Source organism: Mandrillus leucophaeus, unplaced genomic scaffold (assembly GCF_000951045.1).
Source record: "Mandrillus leucophaeus isolate KB7577 unplaced genomic scaffold, Mleu.le_1.0 Scaffold24, whole genome shotgun sequence".
In the NCBI taxonomy this organism is placed as follows: Eukaryota; Metazoa; Chordata; class Mammalia; order Primates; family Cercopithecidae; genus Mandrillus; species Mandrillus leucophaeus.
In genome coordinates, this window is record NW_012102476.1 from 893,891 (window position 1) to 904,031 (window position 10,141).

Sequence of the window (10,141 nt, forward strand, 5' to 3'; positions counted from 1 at the left end):
GAGACAGAGTCTTGCTATGTCTCCCAGGCTGGAGTGCATTGGCACAATTTCAGTTCACTGCAACCTCCACCTCCTGGATTCAGGTGATTCTCCTGCCTCAGCCTCCTGAGTAGCTGGGATTATAGGTGCATGCCACCCCACCCAGCTAATTTTTGTATTTGTAGTAGAGATGGGTTTCCCCCTGTTGGCCAGGCTGATCTTGAACTCCTGACCTCAGGTGATCCACCCACCTCAGCCTCCGAAAGTGCTGGGATTATAGGCGTGAGCCACCGCGCCCAGCCATCTACTCCTCTGCTTTTAAACCCAGAGTGTACAACTCAGGGAGAATAGGTTAGAAAGCAGATGCAGAATGAAAGCAGTCTCTGCCTGTCTCACGCACTCAGGCAGTGTCCCTGATATGTGGCGTTCGGTGCTGTCTCTTCAGTGCACTTGCAAACCAACCCAGGCCATTCATTTTAGTCGATGGAAATCAAATCACATAAATTGAAGTCATGAGAATCCATCCGGGTAGTTCCTTCTGCCACATGTTAAGCCTCGTGCCTGAGGGGAGAGGATGGAAGAAACCTCTGGTATCTTTTTAAATGGCAGATGAGAAGGAGGGGAGGGCAGAGGACAGGGGCAGAGGAACTGACAGGTGGAGCAGGGAGTCCCTCAACCTCTAGGCCTGATCCCGAGGGCTACCAGCGTCCAGCCCTTCACTGGCATTTCCACACACCAGGAGCTGTGCTGCACACTGGGACACATCCAGGAGCGAGGATAAGGTGGCAGAGAAGGCTTCTCCAAGGAGGCGGGTGACAAGCGAAGCCAGCTAGGTGGGCCTCTGGAAGAAGAGCACTCCCGGCAGGGGTGCAGCAAGGGCAAAGGTGCTGAGGCCAGAAGAGGCAGCCTGGCCAGGGAGCAGGAGGGCCATCGGGGCTGGAGCTGAAAGGTCATGGTGGGGAGGGCAGAGAGGAGGGGGCAGGAGTCAGCGGCGGCCACACTCAGGGCTGTGGGTGTGGTGAGAGTCAGGTAGTCTCGATTCTCAGTGCGGGAGAGACAATACCAGCTAGAGGGGCTGATGACAAACTCCATTTTAGGCACATGGAGACTGAAGTGACAGAGTGGACGTGTCTGGACCTTCCAAGAGGTCGTTGGGATTGAAGGATGATGCCCAGGGAAGAGAAGGCAGAACTTGACTTGTAAAGTTAAGCAGGGCCTGCCTGCCTGGGAACCAGGAGCTGAATGAGGGCAAGGAAGGATGGTGGCGTCAGGAGAGGAGCGGCCTGGGCCTTGGGACACCCCCAGACTGAGGGTGTGGGAGGGCGGGACTGGGGTGATGGAGAGAGTTGTCCGTGGGAGAGGCAGAGAACCAGGGAAGTATAGTGGCTCCTGTATCAGTGGAGTGGGAGGTATCAAATGGAAGAGGTTTGCCAGGGATGTCACACATAGACTGAAAACTGACAAAGACTGGGAGGTCATTGTTCACTTGGGGAAGGCATTTCAGTGGCGGGTTAGGGAATTGTAGGAGTCGTACGCATGCAAGGACCAGAAAGCCACCAGGAGTTTAACTTCAGGCACAGCTGGATCCAGGAGTTCAGAGGTTGTCATCAGGATCCTCCATCTCTCGACTCATGTTCTCAGTGTTGCCTTCATTCTCAGGCAGGTTCTCCCCAGCGGGTAGCAAGATAGCCTTTGGCAATTCCACATCTCCATGCTTCCAGCTTCAGCGCCACCAGTTTAAAGAGTACCCCTCTTTGAGGCTGGCTTGGAAGGATACTGTTGGCATTGACCTAATTAGATGGCCTGAAGGTGGGGGGGGCCTCCAAAGGATCCCCCAAATCCGAGTGGAAGGGGAAGTGGAGTTTGAGTGAGCAAAACAATCCCACTGGAAAGAGGCACCAGGTGGCAGGGGCTTGAGGGGTGGGAGGGGTGGGAAGGGTGGCAGAGCGCCTGAGCGAAACAGGGAGAAAATAGAGTCGTGGTCGGAGGGAGCCACAGGAGCAGGTCGCCTTCCTGTTTCTTCCTTTCTTCTCTTCCAGGTAGGAGAGATTTATGCATGTCTGCAGGCAAAGAGGGGAAGGTGCCAGTGGGGAAGGAGTGATTGAAGATTCTGGAGAGAGAAGATAATTGATAGAGCCGAGCCCCCTAGGAGACAGGCAGGAAATGGAGTGCAGGGCACAGTGCGATATGAAAGGAGGAAAAACAATGTCAGTGTCAGCAGTCGCTGTTTTTGCAGGATGACACCCTTAGATGGCGGTGAGCCATGGCGTGGCTGTGAGAACAGGCCACTGCGTGGTGTGCACGCCGCGGCTCTCATGTTCCATAAGGAGCGTCGGGCCTTCAGATCAGTCTGGGCCTGTGTTCTCCACGTGCTTGGGACACAGGCTTTAGCCATGTGTGCAAATAAATTCATTCCTTTATAATATACCTGGCCGATTGGCTTTTTAAAATAGCATTTTTGGCTGGGTGCAGTGGCTCACACCTGTAATCCCAGCACTGGAATTCGTCCAGCTGTGGCAGGCGAATCACTTGAGCCCAGAGTTCAAGACCAGCCTGGGCAACATGGCAAAACCCCGTCTCTACCAAAAAAATATATATATATAAAAATTAGCCAAGCATGTTGGTGCATACCTGTGGTCCCAGCAATGCAGGAGGCTGAGGTGGGAGGATCACCTGAGCCTGGGAGGTTAAGGCCATAGTGAGCCATGATCACGCCACTGCACTCCAGCCTGGGTGACAGATTGAGACCCTGTCTCAATAAATAAATAAATAGCATCTTTTTTCTTGATTATCAAGGTATTACAGGCTGGGCCCAGTGGTCATGCGTATAATCCCATGTACTCGGGGGGCCGAAGTGGGAGGATCGCTTGAGGCCAGGAGGTCAAGGTTGCAGTGGTTGCAGTGAGCTTTGATATCACACCATTGCACTCTAGCCTGGGCAGCAGAGCGAGACCCTGTCTCTAAAAAAAATTAAAAAGAAAGAAAATAAAAGTAATGCATGTAGGGAACTTTAAAAAAATCAAGCTACAAAGAAGAAAATAAAAGTCCTTCCTGCTCCCCACCCAGAAACCAGAAACAACACTGTTAACACGGGTGCATGTCAACCCGTACCAGGATATGCTGCATTTAAAACTGCGTATCTGGCTTTTTCCATTTAACATTCTTTTACAAGCCTTCCACCTGCCATTAAATTGTCTTTGAAAACCGTTAGAGTCACGTGACTGTGACAGCCTCCAGCACACACCCTCTTGTTGCTGACTCAGACGCCCCAGGCAGCAGCATTGCCCCTGGTCATGGGAGTTTCTACAGTGGGGAGCGACTCCTGGCAAAGTTTCTAACACAGCCAAGTAGCCTTCCCTTGGTTCGCACGATGATTGCATTCTTAGAAAATTCAGTCTATGAAAAAATACTTCATGTTTTTGCAAAAACAACCAGATTCTGGAATTGGGTGATCATAAACAATTTTTTTTACTGACCTGAATGGCCCACAGGACAGTCAGAAGCTGTGTGGGACAGGAGACCAAGCTCTGTGCCAGGGCCCCCATGCAGTGCAGGATGGTAACATGCCTGGCCCCAGCCATCCAGTGCCAGGAGGCCTCTTGGCTAAGGAGACAGCCAGGAGCAACCCCGCTGGTTTCTAGAGGGCTCCCCTGGAGGTGACCCTGCCTCGCTGACAGCCAGCACAGGAGACAGTCTCTGATGGTCCCCACTTCCACGCATGCCACTCACAGGGCTTCCCCCTTCTTTTGTCGTTTCTTCCAGAAGACACCTGGTCTTCCAGGACACCGTCACGGTCAAGGTGGCGCAGTGAGCAGGAGCACACACTTCACGAGTCATGGAGCTCCCTCAGTGCCTTCGACCGCTCCCACCGGGGACGCATCTCCAACACAGAGCTCCCGGGGGACATCCTGGATGAGCTCCTGCAGCAAAAGAGCAGCCGGCACAGCGACTTGCCCCCCTCTAAGAAGGGGGAGCAACCAGGGCCATCGAGAGAGCAGGATGGCTACTCTGCAGAGACAGACGCTGGGGGCGACTTTAAAATCCCCGTCTTGCCTTATGGACAGCGCTTGGTCATTGACATCAAGTCTACCTGGGGGGACAGACACTATGTCGGCCTCAACGGAATAGAAATATTCAGTTCCAAGGGTGAACCGGTGCAGATTTCAGACATAAAAGCAGACCCTCCCGATATCAATATTTTACCAGCCTATGGGAAAGACCCCCGCGTGGTCACCAACCTCATCGACGGGGTGAACAGGACCCAGGACGACATGCACGTCTGGCTGGCCCCCTTCACGCCAGGCAAATCCCACTCCATCACCATTGACTTCACGCACCCTTGCCACGTTGCCCTGATCAGAATTTGGAACTACAATAAATCTCGGATACATTCCTTCCGAGGCGTGAAAGACATCACGATGCTGTTAGACACCCAGTGCATCTTTGAAGGAGAAATCGCCAAGGCCTCTGGAACCCTGGCGGGAGGTATGGCGTGTCTGTAAGAATGTTCTCAGAGCCCCTGTCTGCCACTTGCTGAGGGTCTATGGGAAAAAACAGACCAGCTGGCTAGCCAACAACAGATCAGTCCTTCCTCTTTCTTTCTTTCTCTTTCTTTCTCTCTCTTTCTTTCTTTCTTTCTTTCTTTCTTTCTTTCTTTCTTTCTTTTTTTCTTTCTTCTTTCTTTCTTTCTTTCTTTCTTTCTTTCTTTCTTTCTTTCTTTCTTTCTTTCCTTTCTCTCTCTCTCTTTCTTTCTTTCTTTCTTTCTTTCTTTCTTTCTTTCTTTCTTTTTTTCTTTCTTCTTTCTTTCTTTCTTTCTTTCTTTCTTTTTCTTTCTTCTTTCTTTCTTTCTTTCTTTTTCTTTCTTCTTTCTTTCTTTCTCTCTCTCTTTTCTTTCTTTCTCTTTTCTTTTCTTTTCTTTCTTCTTTCTTTTTTTTTTTTGACGGAGTCTCACTCTATCCCCCAGACTGGAGTGCAGTGGCGCGATCTCTCACCTCACTTCAGACTCCGCCTCGCAGGTTCACACCATTCTCCTGCCTCAGCCTCCTAAGTAGCTGGGACTACAGGCGCCCGCCAACACAACTGGCTAATTTTTTTTTTTTTTTTTTTTTTTGTAGAGATGAGGTTTCACCATGTTACACAGGCTGGTCTCGAACTCTTGGGCTCAAGTAATCCACCCACCTTGGCCTCCCAAAGTGCTACGATTACAGGCGTGAGCCCCTGCACCCGGCCACAGACCTAGTCCATTCATCCCCTCTTACAGCATGGGTGTGCTAGGCCTGACATCATTCAGCTCCTCCTATAAAACACCTGTCTTGGGCCGGCCCCTAGAACCTGAGTCTGAGATGGGGCATTCTTTGGCAAGTGACTTATGGAGGTAGTGCTTCTAGGAGAAACCTGGCATAGTGAAGCAAGGATATAGTTTCCAGGAAGCCCAGCCTCAACCAAATATTGAGGGAGCTCTGGAACATAAATTTCAGGTGTTTCCTGCCTGAAGGTGAAGGAGCAGGGTGTTAGAACCCCGCCTACCAGGCAGTCATTGGAGCCAAGGCTTCCTAGGTTGGGGATGTAACTCCCACACCCTTCCAGGCAAGGCACCCAAGAAAAGGATACACCGAGATCTGTGTGGGGTACCAGCAGTATCTGGCATAGTGCCTCACCCACCCCAAAGAAATGTCACTTGCCTGATGACATATCACAGTGATTCTCATGAAATTAGATCCCTTCCTTAGATCTGTGTGATGCTTATGGTCCGTGCATTCCGTTTGCAAATCTGTGAAGACTAATAAGGCTCACACTAATCAATACCAGTTAGGGGTTTGGGGTTGTATAGCACGGAAGTGGATGGGTTTAGGCTCTTGATCTACAAATCACTGGGATGGAGTGAGTTGACCCTTCTGTCGTCTTGGTAACCCATTAGCCCCAGAGCACTTTGGAGACACGATCTTATTCACGACTGATGATGACATTCTCGAGGCCATATTCTATTCCGATGAGATGTTTGACCTGGACGTGGGGAGCCTGGACAGCCTGCAGGATGAGGAGGCACTGAGGAGGCCCAGCACGGCCGATGGCGAGGGGGATGAGCGGCCCTTCACCCAGGCTGGCTTGGGGGCTGATGACCGGGTAAGACTGGAGCTGGGGGGCTGGGGGGGGACCCCAGATAGGTTTCTTCCCCTAACTCCGAGTAGAGCAGGGAGAATTAAGATGGATATCCTTTAAGCTGCTGGTGCCACTGTGTTGACATTTTCCATTTTTCTACTTCATTTTTTTGTCCTCTATGTCATATTTCATTCTCTAATTATTTTTATTTTTTTATTTTTTTTAACCAAAGTAAAGAAAGTATTCAAATTTTAATCAAAGCCAGGAGAAATGAGCTCTGTGTCATCTCTGCAATTCAGAGGTTGGCAGGCTCGGGGGAGTTTTTGCTTTGGGTTGTGTTTTGATCATTCACTGTTGTTTTTGATGGAAGGACTAGGAACACTGTTCACAGGCAGAGAGACAATTAAAATAATGATCATCACAGCCGTGGTTTCATGAACACATATCATGATCCAAGCAGGGTGCACAGTGTTCTTGTTTCACCCTCATGACGACCCTCTGAGTAGAGACTATTAACATTGCCATTTCGGAAACCGATGCTCAGACAAGTCAAGTGACTTGCCCAAGGGCACATCGTGACAGAGAAACAAGGGTAGAACTTGAATGCATGATTCCACAGTTTATGCTTGTAATCGATAAGTAACTTATTATTTTTTATTTTGTTTAGAGGTAGGGCCTGGCACTGTCACCCAGGCTGGAGTACAGTAGTGTGATCATGGCTCATTGCAGCTCAAACTCCCGGGGCTCAAGTGATCCTCCCATCTCAGCCTCCTGAGTAGCTGAGACTACAGTGCGCGCCACCATGTCACTAGTTTTTTTTATTTTTTGTAGAGATGAGGTCTTGCTCTGTTGTCCAGGTTGGTGATGAACTCCTGGACTCAAGCGCTTCTCCCACCTTGGCCTCCCAAAGTGCTGGAATTACAGGCATGAGCTGCCACACCCAGCCAGATAAACAAATCTTTTAAAATGAAAGATGACCTGCAGGGTCAGTTCTGGTCAGGACCAATAGGAAAAAGAGGGTAGAGGAGAAATGGGGACAACAGAAGCCACAGGTGATGGGGCTGGGCTGTGGGAAGGTCATGACTGATGCAAGGCAGCGACATTTTGTGTGGACCCCACGATGTTCACTGGGGCTGTATCCCATAGCCAGGCAGAGCATGGGGTGCGGGAGCAGGGCATGGGAAGGCACAGGCAGCAGGGGAGTGCGTGCCCCTCCCCACATCCAAGGAAAGCGGCCACCAAGAGTGGCAAGCCTGTTGTTGCCAGTTCTCCTGATTTTTGTAAGAGGACCCAGAAAGCTGGATTTTTCTGTGAAATCTCTCCATTTAAAAATGCTGGCAGTGAATTCAGATGTTTTCAAACCTTCTTTGGGCCACAAGCCGTGCCTGTGCTCTGGATTTGACCCAGGGGTCTCCAGGTGGGAGTCTACCCTGGGCGCTTCCATTTGCCCAGCGTTTTCCAAAAGATGAAGGCGCTCGTAAGGGACTCTGATGGGCCCAGTGCTGTGAGGGGCTGGGGGGATCACTCTCTCCGTCTCATGAGAGACCAGCGCCTTCACTTCGTTTTGCACCTCAGCTTTCCTGGCTGTGAAGTAGTAAAGTCTCTTTTGCCTTCACTGACGGTGCAGAGACAGTGAGCAAGTAGTTTATACGTAAGGCCCAAGAAGTGTGTGGCGGCCCACTGTTGACTCTCTGAAGACCAGGATGTTTTATCCTGGCTACCCATGGAAATCACTTGGGTGGATCTTTAAAAATATGGATGTCGGGCCCCACCCCTACAGATTCTGCTTCAGTGACTAGCCAAGGTTAAGAACCACTCTGTATGGTTTGAATTCTTCCTTCCCTCCCTCCCTCCTTCCCCCCCCCCCCCCCTCCCTCTTTTCCTTCCTCCCTCCCTTCTTTCCTCCTTCCTTCCTTCCTTTCTTCATCTCTCCCTTCCTTCCTTTCTTCCTGTCTCCCTTCCTTCTCTTCTTCCCTTCCTTCTCCTTTCCTTCCTTCCTTTCTTCATCTCTCCCTTCCTTCCTTTCTTCCTGTCTCCCTTCCTTCTCTTCTTCCCTTCCTCCTCCTTTCCTTCCTTCCTTTCTTTCTTCCTCTAGCTCACCACATAAGCATTTATTGGGTCCTTCCCTTTTGGAGGAAATCTAAACACTTTAGCTGTTAGCATCAGGCTCCTCCCTGGCCAGTGAGAGCTGCTGAGAAGGATGCAGACCCCAGAGAGTCAGGGTCTGCCCATATCCCTGGTCCCATAGCTTCCACAAAGGCAGAAAAATCCAGGAAGACACACAGGGACTTACCTGGGCACAGGGTGGGCAGTGGTGTCTGCAGAAACAGCCAGCTAGCTGTGTGGGCATCACTAAAACCACCCCCTTTTCCTCTGCTTCTCCAACGCATGTGCAGGTCCCAGAGCTAGAGCTCCCATCCAGTCCCCATGTCACCCAAGTCACCACACCAGAGCCAGGCATCTACCACGGAATCTGTGAGTACCTCTCCTGGAGCAGTGTCGGGTGGAAGGAGGACCTTCCGGGGTCAGGGGGAGTTGTGGTTACTTGGGACAGGGTTTCCCTGTACAGTCGGGTGGGTTGGACACTGCACAGAGACACCAGGCTGTGGGGCAAGTGGAGGCTGAAACCAGCCTGCGCTTAGCTCCCTGGCTCTAGCAGGGCCGTCTCACTCCAGAGGAGGGGATCTCTTCTCATTTTGCCCTCACTGAGGGGCATGTTTGCATTATGCATGCAGACACCCTATGTGTTAGCTGTGGCCCTGACCCAGGAGGCAGTAGTTGGCACCCAGAAAGTGTAGAACAAGAGGACATAAGAGCCCGAAGAGACCCAAGGCATCTGTTGGTACGGTGCCCCAAGCTGTCTCTTCCAACTCCACCAAAGAGCAGATGCACAGGCAGAGAAAACCTGCATCCACTCTGCCCCAGGGGTGGGGGCAGGTGCACGGGCCCAGGGTACCAGGTCTTCTGACTTCTCAGGAGAAGTCGGAAATCTAGAGTCTTACGTGAAGTCTCCAGATTCTCAAATGTGGGTAATGAATTTCCTCATGTTTTAAAATATCACATGAGCCAAATAAAACACTTATTGTGTATCTGGCCAGCCAGCTGCCAGTTTGTGACTTCTGAGCAAATCCCAGGGGTTTTCTGCTGGGCCTGTTCATCACTCTTCTATTTCCATTGATCCTTCCAGCCAGTTCCTCTCTTCATCCATGTGCGTCCATGCCAGCCCCTCCCCGTCCTGGGAAATCTTCAAGCCCAAGGTCACTGCTGATTGTGATCTCCTCCCTCCTGCACCCTGGTAACCAGGTTCCTGGCAGCCTCACTTCCTCTCTCTCCTGCCCCCTGTGAATGTGACCTGCTTCTACTTTATCTTCTGAGAACAAAAGATGTGACACTTTCAGGCTCCCCTCCCCACCTCCCCATCCTCATCTCCAAAATGAAGCTGGAGCCTCTCCGAATCCCAGTGTCAGCCCTTCCGGTACCTCCCCATGCCATCTCTGGAGTCCACCTGCAGGCGCCTGTGCAAGCCACACCTTCCGCCTAGGATGCGTCCCCGCTCCATCTCGTCTTCTGAAGACCGCCTGTCGCTGACTGAGTTCCCTAGATGCAGACCTTGAGATGGAATTTACTGGGGTGTGCTCTTGTCAGGGAAAGGTGGGAGGCAGCACTGGGCAGAGGGGGAAGCTGGTCTGCGGTGCAGCCACTTCAAGGCCTCAGCCTGCTCCACAGGGAGCTCGGAACCTGGGATGGCCCTTTGGGGTCATCCTGAATTGAGTCAGGGGCCATGTCTTTGTCTGTCTGTATCAACATGGCACTGGCAATGGGCTGCCCCTGGGGAGGGGCATGGCTTTTTATTTTACTTTTTAATATGTATTTATTTATTTTGACACAGTCTTGCTCTGTCGCTCAGACTGGAGTGCAGTGTTGTGATCTCAGCTCACTGCAACCTCCGCCTCCCAGGTTCAAGAGATCTCCTGCCTCAGCCTCCCGAGTAGCTGAGATTACAGGTGCCCACCACCATGCCTGGCTAATTTTTGTAATTTTAATAGAGACAGGGTTTCACCAT

At 51.2% G+C, this 10,141-nt stretch overlaps 1 protein-coding gene across 1 annotated transcript in view; it reads left to right on the forward strand.

Annotated features, from left to right (window-relative positions):
• Window positions 1–10,141, forward strand: part of KIAA0556 (KIAA0556 ortholog) — a 259,351-nt gene that overhangs the window by 224,030 nt on the left and 25,180 nt on the right. The window contains exons 16-18 of the mRNA XM_011982338.1: window positions 3,742–4,464; window positions 5,897–6,102; window positions 8,475–8,553. Of these exons, the coding sequence (XP_011837728.1) occupies window positions 3,742–4,464; window positions 5,897–6,102; window positions 8,475–8,553 (1,008 nt within the window). The remainder of the gene's footprint in view (window positions 1–3,741; window positions 4,465–5,896; window positions 6,103–8,474; window positions 8,554–10,141) is intronic.